Source organism: Pelobates fuscus, chromosome 6, assembly GCF_036172605.1.
Source record: "Pelobates fuscus isolate aPelFus1 chromosome 6, aPelFus1.pri, whole genome shotgun sequence".
Lineage (NCBI taxonomy): Eukaryota > Metazoa > Chordata > Amphibia > Anura > Pelobatidae > Pelobates > Pelobates fuscus.
Window position 1 is genome coordinate 86,856,605 of NC_086322.1, and position 17,580 is coordinate 86,874,184.

General features: G+C 45.0%; 1 protein-coding gene across 1 annotated transcript in view; it reads right to left on the reverse strand.

Moving 5' to 3' along the window:
- The window catches only part of CORIN (corin, serine peptidase), a 281,043-nt gene that overhangs the window by 67,284 nt on the left and 196,179 nt on the right, over positions 1–17,580 (reverse strand). The window contains exons 12-13 of the mRNA XM_063457921.1: positions 7,554–7,699; positions 4,493–4,600 (exon numbers count right to left, since the gene is read on the reverse strand). Coding sequence (XP_063313991.1) covers positions 4,493–4,600; positions 7,554–7,699 — 254 coding nt within the window. The remainder of the gene's footprint in view (positions 1–4,492; positions 4,601–7,553; positions 7,700–17,580) is intronic.

Sequence of the window (17,580 nt, forward strand, 5' to 3'; positions counted from 1 at the left end):
AAAATTTAAGTTGAGTCATATAACTGCTCTGCTTACACCTCTGCATAATAACGAAGTAAAGTAAAAAAGAAAATAAAATAAAAAATAGCAAATCATAATAATCAAACAGACTTTTCAGTGCTTTGTTGTTGTAATTGTAAACAGCTTTCGAGTGTAATTCAATTATCTTGTCATTACTGATGTGTTTAGATGCATAGTATTATTTATAAAAAGCATTTAAAACAAAGAAAAAAGCTAGGCAAATGGTCTTAAACTGTTCCACTTAAAGAGGAACTCGTTCCCAAGAATGTTACTTTTATCTTTACTTCTTATATACCTATATTAAACATACACATATTTGTGTGGTCTGAATATACAATTAAGTGTGGAAATCCAAATAATTCAAAGATATGCTTGGTGGTTAAAATGTCCAATAAAATGTCAGAAACGCGTTTCACCCTGAAATGAGGGACAATACAAACTGAGGATGCCCTCATTTTAGGGCAAAATGCTTTTTGGACATTTTAATCACCAAGGATATCCTTGAATGATTTGGCATTTATTTTATTTTTTGTTTTACTTATTCTTTTGGATGAAGAAAATCATTTTCTGGTCAAGATTCCGGATTCTCCTGGCTGAGTTGTTAATGGGCATTTTATTAACTGGAACCGCATGAGTGCAATATTATTGTTTTATTCCTGTGGCCCATACTGTACTATTGTACTTCTTTCCTCATTCTAATGGTACAGAAGCAAGAAGAAGATGGATTAGGATATCCTGTAAACTGTCCTTCTGAGTTAGATAGTTATAGTGGCTCTACGCTTGTGAGTACTACTCTTATTAGTGTTGGTCAATGTAACAAGTGTATAGACAATAAAGCACTATTACTTTGTGGTTTTTAATTCTTATTATTTTTTATTTATTTTTTAAACAGATTTCAGTTCTATTTTTCTACCTTATGTATGTGTAAAGTGTGGAAATCCAGACCACTGAATGTATCTCTATCCTGCAAGTTACTAAATCTGTTAATCATTATTATATGTTCTGTCATTGAACATACAGAGATACAGAAACAACCTATTAGGTACTGTATAAAAAGGGTATGATCTGAAAAGTGATGCAAACATGGAAAATGGGCGGAGTCACCAATCCAACAAGCCTGCGAGTTCAACTTGTTACCATGGTGACTGCTCCACTTTCAGAACATGACACTTTTTATACATTGCAGAGTTTCTGATTTAGAATACATTTAAGACATATGTATGTGATTAAATCCAATTTAGTTCAGAACAATGTTGTGTTACTAAATATCAGTTGGTGGCATTCAGCTTATAGTTCAACAACACAGTATTTTGAGATACCAAGAGTTCTTTGTGAGCAACATTGTAATTGATAGAGGTTTCCTTCTAAGGTTGTAACAATAACAACAATAACTTATTATTGCTTCCGGAGCAATAAAGTTATTTGTGTACAAGATTTCTGATTTCAATAAAATTACTATAAATTTGTTCTATGATCTGTGCGGTACCTGTGACGTATGGTATTTATCTAAGTCAGGGGTAGGCAACCTACGGCACTAGTGCCATGCACGGCACTCGAGGTGTCTTTGCACGGCACTCAAGGCTGCTAGAGACAAATAGGCTCTGGCCTATCAGGAGTCCCAGTAAAACTTCAGATATCTGCTAATCCGAAAAGGTGGTGAAAGACAATCCTCAATTTATGCATTGCAGCACGTAGAGGAAGTGATCTTAGATCACTTCACAGCACTTGTGAATAGGAATCCACACTGTAGTAGAGCAGCTCGCAGTTGCTGTTGCAGCTCCTGTCCTTGACCTGTACCTGGCCGGTCTGGTCCCCACTGGAACCTGGAGAAGCCACCCAGACTGCTAGATATACACAGGAATGCAGAATCTTGCATTCCTGTTTAATCCCTCATACAAATAGTACGGACAGCCCACACACAAACATATACATAATCTGCACAAACGCAACACCACTAACAATCCACATACATGCACACAACCCCACATGCAGTCTCTCACATGCAATACCTCAAACAGCCCCCACACACACTACCAAACACACAATGTGACATATCCATTCACACAATTCCACAAGCAGCCCCCATACACAACTCACATTCATATGTATCATACACAATACCATAAACTACTCATGAACATATACAATATAATAGCTAATATACGCAGGGCCGTCTTTAACGTGGGGCAAACTGGGCAGCTGCACCGTGAGCCCCGCTGGCCTCAACTATTTCTAACCCCCGGCCGGTAATCCGCACACTAAGGAGGCCCACCGGGTGGCCCGTGCACAAAGGGCCACCCGGTGGGCTTCTGTCAGCAGGGTCCCGGTGGCGCACTGAGGCGCTTTAACAGCGCGAGCAGGCCCCTTGCTTTTTGGCAACAGGCTGGGAGGAAGTGACGGCCGTGCATCACTTCCTCCCACAAAGAGAGGAGCGTGCGGGAAAGAAGAGTAGGCAGAGTGGATGGGGGCTGGCCTAGAGAGCCAGACCTCAACTCCCAACACCTTCAGCCACCAGCAGGAAACGTAGGAAACTGGAGGGTGGGTTTAAAAGTGTAATTTTTGTGTGTGTCAGTATATCTGTGTGTGTGTATGTCTGTGTCAGTATGTCTGTCAGTGTGTGTTAGTATGTCTGTGTGTCAGTATGTGTGTGTGTCGGTATATCTGTGTGTGTCAGTATGTGTGTGTCAGCATGTCTGTGTCAGTATGTCTGTCTGTGTGTGTGTCAGTATATCTGTGTGTCAGTATATCTTTGTGTGTGTCAGTTTGTTTGTGTGTCAGTATATCTGTGTGTGTGTGTCAGCATGTCTGTGTGTGTGTGTGTGTTAGTATGTCTGTGTGTGTGTGTCAGTAAATCTGTGTCAGTATATCTGTGTGTGTGTGTGTCAGTATGTCAGTATGTCTGTGTGTATGTTTCAGTGTGTATATATCTCTGTGTGCGTGTATATGTGCATACATCTCAGCATTCACACACTAACACTATACACAAATACACCCCGACATTCAAATTTCAACACTACGTACAAACACATGTCTGTGTTACACACCAAAATTATATGTAAATACACCCCTGAATTCAAAAACCAACACTACACAAATACATGCTTGCAGTCACGCCAACACCACATACAAACATATTCCATGTTTACATTCGAACACACAAAAACCGCTTAGTGCTAAGACCTGGAAACATGGGTAAATGGTAGAGCCCCAGCTGTCAATTACTGGAGTTGCATGACAGATGGGGATCTACCTTTTAATCACTCGTGCAACAGGGAGGCCCAAAAAAATTCTTGCACCTCTCTACTTTAGGTCCGCCACTGCGTTGAGGTGGAGGACGTGATTGCACGCCTGGGGAGGGGATACAGGGTCCAGGGGGCCCCCAAAAAATGCTTTGCCCAGGGTCCAGTCAATATTAAAGACGGCCCTGCATATATGCACAAATACAACGATACAAAGCAATTACAGTAAAAATAACACAAGCAGGATACGGCAGCATACACACCTCATTTTTTTTAAAAATAGGACCGGCACGCTATGGGACATCACAATCCTATATCGGCACAGTGCTGCTAAAAGGTTGCCTAACCCTGATCTAAGTGATAGTCTGGTATTTTACAAATATTGAAACTTTGAAAGCATTTAAATCATACAGGGGTCGTTTCTCAATTACTCTCAATGACACTACCAAATAATTTTCATGTTCAAATTAAACAGGAGAGATCTCAGCTATAAAAGCAGAGGAATGGACGGTTTACAGGCAGTTTGCAGGTTAGTTGTAACAGAGTTAATGTTTCATATTTCCCTCACCACTCTGGGATCTGTGCAGTCATGGTGGTGTGAGATACACAGATTCAAAATCGCATATCGAATGGTATCCTAATCCCACTCAATCCTTTTATCCTAATAGAGCCAGGGACAATTCCTACACCACCCGTGCAAGTCAGCAATTTATAAAGGATGTGTTTCATGAGCTTGCATATACGGAATATGAATGAGTCGATCAGCACAAGAGACATAGTCTGCCCTTCATCTGTAATGTTCGATGTGGTCAGTGGAATGTCACCGGCACACGTGCAATGCTGCTGCTGACAAACTACCTTCACTATTTATAGAGTTTGATAAGAATTGATTGGAAAGGACATTTAATCGGCATATAGCAAAAAGGCTTTTGTGATTAATTCAATTATTGTCACAAGACATTGTTTCTTACCAAGATTTATGTAGGAACAAGAAATTGAAACGTTTTGTATCCCAAGTTAAAGGAGAACAAAACACGAACAAAAAATATTATCCTTTTCAATGACATGTTACTGGGAAAAATATTTGATATGACATCCACTGACTCTTAAGGTTAACCAAGGTCAAAAACATTTCTACATTGCCCTTGAAGAACCTCATGGACCAACTGAATACTTTCTGTCAGCAAAGGATGACCTGTTTATTTGAAAATAAATAATTGTTGGCAACATACCACAGTTTTCTTCATCACTCCCATCTTGACAATCAGCTTCTCCATCACACCTTCGGGACAACAAAATACAACGTCCAGAACGGCACTTGAAATGGCTGGGTGAACACTCTGCAATGAGAAACTGTGCACGTCAAATCTGTAGAACATTTTAAAGTTTGTTCAATACAAAATATACACATAAATGGCAGTCTTTAGAGTTTGATCAGATCTACTATGGAGGATTTGAGAGGTTAATCTCTGTGTGGAAAATAAGCATCCGCATGTAGCCTCTAGTACGAAGTGTGGTCAGCTTAGGATCTCAAAAGGATTTTACCAAATTGGGACCCTATTTCTGCACATACAGTACATGTTCAATTCTCAATACCTCAGCCTGTTATTCAGTAAATCAAGATATTGTTTTATTGTTTTAACCCCTTAAGGACCAAACTTCTGGAATAAAAGGGAATCATGACATGTCACACATGTCATGTGTCCTTAAGGGGTTAAAAAAAATATATATATATAGCTAGATTGGAAAATTGTCTATTCCAGGTATTTTTCTACCTAAACTCTTTGGACCCAACATTTGCAATTTAAATATGTATATATAAAAAATATATATATTATAACTGGGGCTAGTAATGCCTTCACTTTCCACATCCTTTCTAGCTCTTCTTTCATTCCTTTGTATTTCTCCACCTTCTAATGTTCCTTCTGCCTCATGTTCTAGTCAATGGGTATTGCCACATCCACTACCAATGCAGTCTCCTGTACTCTGTCTATCATGATGTCAGATTGGTTGGCCAGTACCTTGTCTGTCTGGATCTAAAAGTCTCACATAATCTTGGCCCCGTCATTCTCAGCTACCCTTTGTGATATCTCCCATCTGGATTTAGGCAAGTCCAGGTTATATTCTATCCAGATAGTTTGGAACACAATATCAGCAACTTGTTTGTGCCAGTCTTTGATCTTTGAACATCTTGCACCTGGCTATAATGTGTTAGATTGTCTCAGAGGACTCTTTGCACAGTCTGCACCTCGAGTCTTGCCTGGTGTGGTAGACCTCTGCATCTATTGATCTGGTGCTAAGTGCCTGTTCCTGTGTTGTTAGGATTATTGCCTCAGTGCGGTCTTTCAGTCCTGCATTTTTCAACCACTGGTAGGTTATTGTAATGTGAGCCACATACACTATTTCTTATGGCGTGTTTGGTGTGTGCAGATCTGTGTTTAACAATTTATTACATATTATAGAATATATTTTAAATATTTAGATTTGTAATTAATTTTTTTTTATTTAATTTTGAATTTTCTTCTCATAAACAGAATGGTGTACAATTCCACCTACAGCTCTAACCTCATTAAAATAATATGATACCAATAAAGTAGGTTTTAGCAACAGAAACAATTTGTGGGCATTTTAACAGGATTATAAATATTTTATAGGGCTATAATTATTGGGAGTTACTGTAGAGGTGTTACCATAGAGGCCCCCTTAGTTGAGGGAAAGGTATCTAAACTAATGTTGTTTTCTCCAGTTTTTAATAATTTGTGAATTATTAGTGGATTGCAAACCCCAATTATCACCTTCCTTTTCAACTGGATAGGAAAAAAAAAAAAAACACGAACTTGTGGACACAAAATGTACTCAAATGAGTTCTTTGCATTATCCAATATCCTGTACAAATGTTAACAATCAGGGATCTCACTAAACAAAATTAATGTTTTGTCCAAGCCAATCAACTTTTATTATGTTCATATATCTTCTATAGCCTGGGCTGAATTCAAGCTACTAGGTTAAATAAACCGTTTAGTTATTTATTTAGCAGTTATTTTAGGATTACATAAAGTATGTGTGTCTGTCAATGTTATCATGTTATCTCACATGATAAGTCGAATGTAATGGACTGTGCATTAGGTTTAATATACTCCAATCCACTAGCACAGTTAGCAGTACATTGGCTCTGTTTATCAGCTTCTTTTCATTTGTTGCTAGGAAACAGGGTATAGCAGTTATCTTAAGATAACAAAAGTAGCAAAAAAATAAATAGCTAACAAACACTGACAGTTGAACAACCACAAGCTATAATTTTTGCCATTTTCTCCAGTGTAATCATTTGGCTTTTTTTAAGTTAGCTTTTATGTTAGGCCAAATGCCAGGGGGATTTTATGTGTATAATAACATTTTCATCTGTTTATTAACCAATTCAACTTTGTTTTATTATGTAACATGACATCATAGATTTTAATATTCAGGCATCAAAGTCTTTACGTTTGTTTTATATGGGAAATATAGCCATTTATGCCAATAACAATATAACCCTACCATGGGGTCAACTTGTGATCTTCAATAGCATTGTTTTGTTTTGAATCCCTGAACAACTGCACAGATTTTGCGTTTGTTCCAGAACCTCAAACATACAATGCATTTCGCATAACAGAAAAGAACAGAGATGCTATAAAAGTTACCAGAGGCACTGGTGTATAAACCACTACTGTGTCCCATGCCAGAATTCTCAAGGAAATTCATTTCTATTCACACATATGTTCAGTCTTCAGTGAACTGCCATTTACAGTGCTTCGTAAGAGGGGGAAAAATAGATTTTCCATTAGGAGAATGCTCAGAAAGCATGGCCTTCGGTATCACTAGGGTGTAACAAGATCATTTGTGGTTCACAAGGTGGAAAAGTTATTACGCCTTGGATTGCACCGATCGATTACTTCAGAGAGTGGACCTGACCCATTGACTGGGTTCTTTATAGATCTCATATCAAATATTTGGAAAAAATATTGTCAGACAGCGGAGGAACCTTCAAGAAGGCCCTTGTTCTGATATGACTGAAATAGTTACAGAATCAAGAGCTCAGAAGAGGAAAGAGCATACACGTTGCTCTCAATTCTTTAGGTATTTAAATAACCATCAAACATTGCAAGTTTATGGACTAAATTCAGATGTGATTTTATAAAATCTAGAACTGTGTTGGCCCCATTTAAAGAACTTAATTGCTTTTTTTTTTGTAAAGTTGTATTGATAAAAATTATATGTGATTAGCTATACATAACAAAACCATCTAAGCATTCTAACCTTCTACATCTTCATCGGGTATGAGACAGGTCTGGTTATCAGATTTTTCCTCTGGAAACTGGGCACAGTCTGTGTCTTCTGGCCACTGCAGTCCCACAAAGCCTAGTACAGATTCACATCGCTCTTTGGCATGTTCACAAAGTGACCTGCAAAGAAAAATAAGTAATATTTTTACAGTGTATGAAAAAGTCTCTAAGTCTGATACAGTCTGATACAAGTCTAAAAGGAGGAGGGGTTGGTCTGCACTGTATGCTACTCATAAGGGGGGCGCAATTTCCAGGTGATTGTCATGAAGGGAGTGCACTGCACAGGGTTCCCCTCCTGTCTGCCACTGTATGTATTCTGGGGGCACAAAGAGACACAGATGGACTGGGGGGCACAAAGAGACACAGATGGACTGGGGGCACAAAAAGACAAAGGGGCTGGGGGGGCACAAAAAGACAAAGGGGCTGGGGGGGCACACAGACAAAGGGGCTGGGGGGCACACAGACAAAGGGTCTGGGGGGGCACACAGACAAAGGGTCTGGGGGGGCACACAGACAAAGGGTCTGGGGGGGCACACAGACAAAGGGTCTGGGGGGGCACACAGACAAAGGGTCTGGGGGGGCACACAGACAAAGGGTCTGGGGGGGCACACAGACAAAGGGTCTGGGGGGGCACACAGACAAAGGGTCTGGGGGGGCACACAGACAAAGGGTCTGGGGGGGCACACAGACAAAGGGTCTGGGGGGCACACAGACAAAGGGGCTGGGGGGCACACAGACAAAGGGGCTGGGGGGCACACAGACAAAGGGGCTGGGGGGCACACAGACAAAGGGGCTGGGGGGCACACAGACAAAGGGGCTGGGGGGCACACAGACAAAGGGGCTGGGGGGCACACAGACAAAGGGGCTGGGGGGCACACAGACAAAGGGGCTGGGGGGCACACAGACAAAGGGGCTGGGGGGCACACAGACAAAGGGGCTGGGGGGCACACAGACAAAGGGGCTGGGGGGCACACAGACAAAGGGGCTGGGGGGCACACAGACAAAGGGTCTGGGGGGCACACAGACAAAGGGTCTGGGGGGCACACAGACAAAGGGTCTGGGGGGCACACAGACAAAGGGTCTGGGGGGCACACAGACAAAGGGGCTGGGGGGCACACAGACAAAGGGGCTGGGGGGCACACAGACAAAGGGTCTGGGGGGGCACACAGACAAAGGGTCTGGGGGGGCACACAGACAAAGGGTCTGGGGGGCACACAGACAAAGGGTCTGGGGGGGCACACAGACAAAGGGTCTGGGGGGGCACACAGACAAAGGGTCTGGGGGGGCACACAGACAAAGGGTCTGGGGGGGGCACACAGACAAAGGGTCTGGGGGGGCACACAGACAAAGGGGCTGGGGGGCACACAGACAAAGGGCCTGGGGGGGCACACAGACAAAGGGGCTGGGGGGCACACAGACAAAGGGGCTGGGGGCACACAGACAAAGGGGCTGGGGGCACACAGACAAAGGGGCTGGGGGCACACAGACAAAGGGGCTGGGGGCACACAGACAAAGGGGCTGGGGGCACACAGACAAAGGGGCTGGGGGCACACAGACAAAGGGGCTGGGGGCACACAGACAAAGGGGCTGGGGGCACACAGACAAAGGGGCTGGGGGCACACAGACAAAGGGGCTGGGGGCACACAGACAAAGGGGCTGGGGGCACACAGACAAAGGGGCTGGGGGCACACAGACAAAGGGGCTGGGGGCACACAGACAAAGGGGCTGGGGGCACACAGACAAAGGGGCTGGGGGCACACAGACAAAGGGGCTGGGGGCACACAGACAAAGGGGCTGGGGCACACAGACAAAGGGGCTGGGGGCACACAGACAAAGGGGCTGGGGGCGCACAGACAAAGGGGCTGGGGGCGCACAGACAAAGGGGCTGGGGGCACACAGACAAAGGGGCTGGGGGCACACAGACAAAGGGGCTGGGGGCACACAGACAAAGGGGCTGGGGGCACACAGACAAAGGGGCTGGGGGCACACAGACAAAGGGGCTGGGGGCACACAGACAAAGGGGCTGGGGGCACACAGACAAAGGGGCTGGGGGCACACAGACAAAGGGGCTGGGGGCACACAGACAAAGGGGCTGGGGGCACACAGACAAAGGGGCTGGGGGCACACAGACAAAGGGGCTGGGGGCACACAGACAAAGGGGCTGGGGGCACACAGACAAAGAGGCTGGGGGCACACAGACAAAGGGGCTGGGGGCACACAGACAAAGGGGCTGGGGGCACACAGACAAAGGGGCTGGGGGCACACAGACAAAGGGGCTGGGGGCACACAGACAAAGGGGCTGGGGGCACACAGACAAAGGGGCTGGGGGCACACAGACAAAGGGGCTGGGGGCACACAGACAAAGGGGCTGGGGGCACACAGACAAAGGGGCTGGGGGCACACAGACAAAGGGGCTGGGGGCACACAGACAAAGGGGCTGGGGGCACACAGACAAAGGGGCTGGGGGCACACAGACAAAGGGGCTGGGGGCACACAGACAAAGGGGCTGGGGGCACACAGACAAAGGGGCTGGGGGCACACAGACAAAGGGGCTGGGGGCACACAGACAAAGGGGCTGGGGGCACACAGACAAAGGGGCTGGGGGCACACAGACAAAGGGGCTGGGGGCACACAGACAAAGGGGCTGGGGGCACACAGACAAAGGGGCTGGGGGCACACAGACAAAGGGGCTGGGGGCACACAGACAAAGGGGCTGGGGGCACACAGACAAAGGGGCTGGGGCACACAGACAAAGGGGCTGGGGGCACACAGACAAAGGGGCTGGGGGCACACAGACAAAGGGGCTGGGGGCACACAGACAAAGGGGCTGGGGGCACACAGACAAGGGGGCTGGGGGCACACAGACAAGGGGGCTGGGGGCACACAGACAAAGGGGCTGGGGGGCACACAGACAAAGGGGCTGGGGGCACACAGACAAAGGGGCTGGGGGCACACAGACAAAGGGGCTGGGGGGCACACAGACAAAGGGGCTGGGGGGCACACAGACAAAGGGGCTGGGGGCAGACAGACAAAGGGGCTGGGGGCAGACAGACAAAGGGGCTGGGGGCAGACAGACAAAGGGGCTGGGGGCAGACAGACAGAGGGGCTGGGGGCACACAGACAGAGGGGCTGGGGGCACACAGACAGAGGGGCTGGGGGCACACAGACAGAGGGGCTGGGGGCACACAGACAGAGGGGCTGGGGGCACAAGGAGACACATAGGGGCTGGGGGCACAAGGAGACACAGAGGGGCTGGGGGCACAAGGAGACACAGAGGGGCTGGGGGCACAAGGAGACACAGAGGGATTAGGGGGCACAAAGACAGACTGAATGGCACAGAGAGACACATAGGGTGGCTGAGGGGCACAAAGACAAAGAGGGACTGGGGGAATCAAAGAGACAAAGAGGAGCTGAGGGGCACAAAGAGACACACACAGGATCTGCCCTGGGTGCCAAAGGCTCTGGCTACGCCCCTGGACAGATATATTTTTGACTTGGCTACTCTGGCCGTACTCTCACTTCAGTAAATAAACCTGTTAGAGTTTTTCTCCTGAGCAAATATTACCCAAAGTTTGGGTTGACAAATCCACCATGTTTTCATGACACTGAATTTGCTGTTGGGAAGTACAAAAAAATTGATTGTATTTAGAATTGTAATTTGAAGACCTATTGAAGGACACAATAAATCATATATAGATATATTAGGTGACATCTCATATCCCAACTTCTTTAAATGGACACTGTAGTCATCAAAACAACTTTAGCTTAATGAAGCAGTTTTGGTGCACAAATCACGTCCCTGCAGACTCCTTGCTCAATTATATGCCATTTAGGAGTTAAATTACTGTTTATTCAGCCCTAGGCACGCCTCCCTTTATGTGACTTGCACAGCCTTCTTAAACACTTCCTATAACATAGTGTCCCTTTAATGCTAGCTACAGGCTTGTATCTGGAGGGTTCAACACAGACTTTTTTGAACACTGTGCTGTGATTATTTAGATTCTCTTAACAGGATTTTAATTTTGCTATGGTTTCCAGTTTGGTTTATATATAATGACCCCATTATTTGCATGCATCAGTAAACAAATATTAACTGAGCATAAGAACTACCTGTGTATAATTATTTATTTATTGTATACATTAAATGGTAATGTAGATGTTCAGTAAACAAAATGGTGCACATACACTGATCTGCCACAACAATAAAACCATCTGCCTAAACTCGTGAAGATCACCCTCATGCTGCTAAAATAATTTTAATGCATAGAGGCATGGACTCCACCAAATCTCTGAACATTTCCTGTGGTATCTGGTACCAAGACATTAGCAGTAGATCCTGCAATTTGAGTGGTGGGGCCCTCCATGGATCAGATTTGTTGTCCCAGTACATCCCACAGATGCTCAAGTGGATTGAAATCTGGGGGATTTGGAGGCCAAGGCAACACCTCAAACCATTCTTTTAACAATGTTTGCAGTGTGAATTATCACGCTAAGAGGCCACTGCCATCAGGGAACACCATTGCCATGAAGGGGTGCACATGGTTTGCAACAATCTCTAGGTAGGTGGTATCTGTCCACATGAATGCCAGGATCCAAGGTTTCCCAACATAACACTGCTCAGTGCATAACACTGCCTCCACTGGTCTGTCTTCTTCCCAAAGTGAATCCTGCTGCCATCTCTTTCCCACACACGGCCATTCACCTGATCTAAAAGAAAATGCGATCAATCAGACTAAGCAACATTCTTCCATTGCTCCATGGTCTAGTTGACACTCAGGTCCATACTGAAGGTACTTTTGGCAAACTGTGATGTACTGTGTGTTGTGACACCTTTCTATCATGGCCAGCATTAACTTTTGCAGCAATTTGAGCTACAGTAGCTCTCCTGTGTGATCAGATCAGACAGGCTAGCCTTCGCTCTCCCCATCCATCAATGAACCTTGGGCGCCCATGACCCTGACACTGGTTGCATGGTTCACTGGTTGTCCTTCCTTGCACCACTTGTGCTAACCACTGCATACCAGGAAAACCCCACAATAGTTGCAGTTTTGGAAATGCTTACCCAATGATCTAGCCATCATTATTTGGCCCTTGTCAATGTCACTCAGATCTTTTTACTTGCCCATTTCCTACTTCCAACACATGAAATTCAAGAACTGACTTTTCACTTATTCATTATAATCAGGGCCGGACTGGCAGCACCTGGGGCTGGCAGGAAGCCCTGATGTGTAATTTAAATAGTTTTCCCTTGGACTGTAACAGGGAGAGAGGGGCATTTACTGGAGGGAGGTGCTGGTGCAGCCAATTCTGAGTCTCCCTGCTTAATCTCCAGCAGTTGGTGCCTCTGTTTTCTGTCTCCCGGATTTAATCCCCACCTCCGGGATTCAAGCCCTGCCCCCACACACGCTGCTGACCTGGAAGGAAAAGGTCAGAAAATGGAGAAATCCTCCAAGTGCTCCTTGTCTCTCACAGTCTTCTGTGACAGGTAGGCTTCAGCCCATGACAGTGAGTGAGCATGTGTGTGTGTGTGTGTGAGAGTAACCTTTTCTGAAGTGAGCATGTGTGTGTGTGTGTGTGTGTGTATGTGTCATTGAGCTTGTCTGTAGTGAGCATGTGTGTGTGTAAGCAAGTTTGTCTGGAGTGAGCATGTGTATCAATGAGATTGTCTGTCTGTGAGCCAGTGTATCAATGAGCTGTATCAATGAGTCTGTGAGATTGTCTGTGTCTGCATGTGAGTATGCTTACTGTAGAATTAAGCTTTTTACCCAGAACTACCTAATATTTTGAATTAGAAAAAGGAACATACACATATATATATATGTATGTATGTATGTATGTACACACATACTTTTCAATCCATACCAGAACTCTGGGTCATCCAATACAAAAAAAAAACACAACACTATAGGGCCATTCATCAGGACAATAAAAAGATAATAAATACTATATATATATATATATATATATATATATATATATATAAAGGAAAAGTAGATAGCACTCCACGGACTCGCTTTGTTAAATAAAAATTAACTTTTAATGCTCCAAGTTAAAAAATCGACGTTTCAGTCTGACCAATCAGACTTTCATCAGGACAAGGTTAGCAACAGACAAAATCCCACATATATACCCCACCAAAACCCTTAATCAAACAGTGTACTCACCACACCTGGCTAAGTGTAACTCCCACAAGCTACTCGGTCAATTGCCCCGCCGAGAATGCCGGTCGCGTGTGGATGACGTCACCACGCATCACGCACGCGTCCGTCCAGCGCACAGCACTGCCGGGAGCGTCTCCATAGCAACCAGACGCTGTCCTGTCTCTGCGGGCGCGGACCGGGGCTTGCAGGATCTGTCACACAATAAAGCACAGTGTGGTCGGGTTCACCTCATACCACCATAAAACAGTGTCAATAAACACATATAAAAAAGGAAGAACATTCAATATTCATGCATAAATCCTATTACACTTAAAAACAAATATTACCGCTGGGGGACTGTCTGAAAGGCCCTATCTCATAACATAGAGGGTATGGCTGCTCTCTTAAAGGAACATCACGTTATGGGATAATACTGTATGAACAACTTTTCTCGTTTAAACACTGTCACTGAAGGAAGAATAGGTGCCACACCGACACTCTTCTATTTATTATAATCCTGCCAGTCACTTCAGCTGGCTGGATGATGAATAGTGTGTGCCTATGCAAGGCCATATGCCCGCATTAAACCATATAGGCACTAACTGCCCCACTTAATCTCGTGCAATATATCCCCTCTCTACTAAACATCGCACCAGGCGATCAGTTGTCCAACAAAGAAGTTTTATTCTATGTAGTGATACGGATCACCTACTGGAATCTGCGCTTAAACCTAATAATCCTTTACTAGCGTAAATCAAAATTAAGGAACACCAATTAGGTCCAAATCAAATCGCCACATATAAAGGAAAAGTAATAATCAGACATATAAGCCGACCTAAGTAAACACTGATCACTTCACCTACATCTGTTTAAGAAACACAAGGCACAGGTTGCAGCTAGGATCCCTGCGCAACTGTATCCCTCAGACACGTAGGGCTATATTTACTCCTCCATACTCTGAAGGCTCATAGCCTATCCCCCAGGGTGGGCTCATGAGTCGATTCAGGGGTATCCTGGATTCATTGTAAAATACCCTGAACCCTAAACACATCAAAACAATTATAAAAATACTGCTAAAGAGTATTTCTCATTGAGTCCCTTTGGTGCAATCGTGTCCAAGGTTCTGATCCAGTGGATTTCTCTCTGCAAGAGCATTTTCTTCCGATCTCCCCCTCGCCTTGGCAATGGAATATGGTCAACCGCCATTAGTTTTAGTGACGGAAGCGTATGTCCTAGTTCCAAGAAATGTCTGGAGACTGGAAACTCTGATACCCCATCACGGTATGCGACCCGTATATTTGAACGGTGGTTTCGAATCCGTTCCCTTAACGGTAAGTCAGTTTTGCCTATATAAACCAGGCCGCAGGGGCATGACAGCTTGTAGATGACGAAGTCACTGGTACAAGTTAAACGATGTTTAATGGTGTACTGTTTACCAGTATGGGGATGCGAGAACGTACGTCCTGGGACCATATGTCCACAGGTAACACAACCCAGGCACCGATAACACCCGTAATTACTCTTGGTTGTTTTGATGTCATAGCAATGGGAAGGATCCGTCTTCACGAGTAAGTCTCTCAAACTCTTGTTCCTCTTATAACTCATCATTGGCGGAGAAGCAAATTCCTCAGGAAGGCTGTTATCATTGCTCAGTATCCGCCAGTTCTTATTGACCGCTCTTCTCAATGCTGTAGAGGCCGTGTTGTAAATTGTCGGAAACACCAATCGTTGGGTTTTGTTGTTAAAACTTGTCTCCTGCTGCTGGCATTTCAGTAAAGCTTTATCCAAGATAGCTTCCTTATAGCCCCGTTCAAGGAACTTGTCCCTCATGGTGTTAATTTGTTCCTTTGCTTTAAAAGGATCCGAGTTGTTCCTGAAGACCCTTAGGAACTGGGAATATGGTAAGGAAGCTTTCAGATGGCTTGGGTGGAAGCTATCGGCATGTAAGAGTGTATTGCGGTCCGTGGGTTTGGTGAACAGGGTATGAGTAATTCTACTATTTTCAATCCCCACTCTCACGTCAAGGAAATCCACAGTGGTTCTACTGGCTGTCATGGTCAGTTCGATATTGGGGCTCGCCATGTTGATTGTGGCTACCATATCGGAGACGGTTTCTGGATCGCCTCTCACTATCAGGAACAGGTCATCAATGAAGTGTGCATACAATATTATATTGGTCTTGAACGGTTCCAAGATATGTTCCGTTTCGAATTTATACATATAACAGTTGGCATACATGGGTGCCATGGCTGCCCCCATTGAAGTGCCCGCTATCTGGCGATACCAACTGTTCTCGAAACGAAAATAATTGCATGTTAGCACTGCTTCCAACAGTTCCATTACAAATTCGATGGGCGGACCCCGATAATATGGAGATTGTGCCAGTACTTGTCTGGTAGCAGCTATGCCGTCAAGATGGGGAATGACAGTGTACAAGCTTTTGATGTCGCAAGTCAAGAGCATCACAGGTTCAGGGGGTAGATCCACTGCAGAGATTAGTCGTAAGAACGAAGGAGTATCCTTCAAACATGTTGAGAGGTTGACCACTGTCTCCTTCATGAGAAAGTCGAGCCATTGGGCTATCGGTTCCAGGATTCCCTCTTTGGCTGACACAATGGGACGACCGGGAGGTTTTTCGATGCTTTTGTGTACTTTCGGTAAGGTATACAGAATAGGTGTCCTTGGGTTTGATGGTGTCAGAAACTCATATAGTTCCTTAGTTAGATAGTCGGCCTCCAGACCTCTCCTGAGTACCATCTCCAAGTGGTTCTGCAATTGCACCGTGGGGTCCATAGGGAGCTGAAGGTATGTTTGCTGGTCACCCAATTGATTAAGAATCTCTTCACGATAATCCACATAGTTCATAACAACTATGCCTCCCCCCTTGTCAGCTGGTCTTATAACGATTTTGCTGTCATTAGACAACGATGTGATGATCTCTCTGTCCCTGGCCGTGCAGTTAGAGTGTGACTTGTGCTGTGTGCAAAAAATATCTCTTGCTTCCTTCTCCACTGAACGTAGAAAAGTTTTGATCGTGGCTTGGTTGGATATAGGATCAAATGTGCTCTTAGGTTTAAACTTTGATATTTGATCTGTTGCCTGTGCTGGATGGTTTTTGAAGAAATCTTTGAGTCGCATAGTACGTCCGAATTTGAATAATTCACTCTCCCACTGGAGTTGATTAGGTCCGTTGGTGGGGACAAAGGATAACCCTTTGCTAAGTAAATTAAGTTCATCAGGAAGGAGTTTTCTGGATGAGATATTGAAGACCGGTATTACATCTGGAATCGAGGGGGCCTCCCTCTTCCCCCAGAAGGTTCTCCCCTTCTGGCCCCGTCTCGTAATGAGCCTCTTTCTGGTGCCAGATTCCGATATTGGTTCCTCGTCCGTATCCCTGTAACTTCTTTTTGTGCCCCTTCTAAAAAAGGCTCAGAAGTAGTGCTTCTCTCAGGGTAGGTGTCAGACTCCGAATTTGACTCCCCCGATGTTTTGTCGATTGTGAATTGTCGCGGTTTACGTATGAACTTGCGTTTCCTTGCAAACCTCGGACGTTCGCTGTGTCCACTCAACCACCTGTACACCGTGTGCTCTTTATAATCAGCCGCTACTTTTTCCTGTTTCTCTCTTTTAAAGCGTACCAAATCCGTCTTATACTGTTTCACATTTTCCTCTAATTTCAAGAGGGTTGGTGCTGCTTCTACTGATGACAAGAGGATTGTTTGTTGTGTCTCAAGTTCTGTGATCCTTCTCCGTATTTGGACCAGATCTTCTCTCACATCCTCTATGATCACCAGCATCAAATCAAGGGAACACTTGTTCAAAACGGCCACCCATTTTCTGCATACTTTAGGCTTGAGTCTC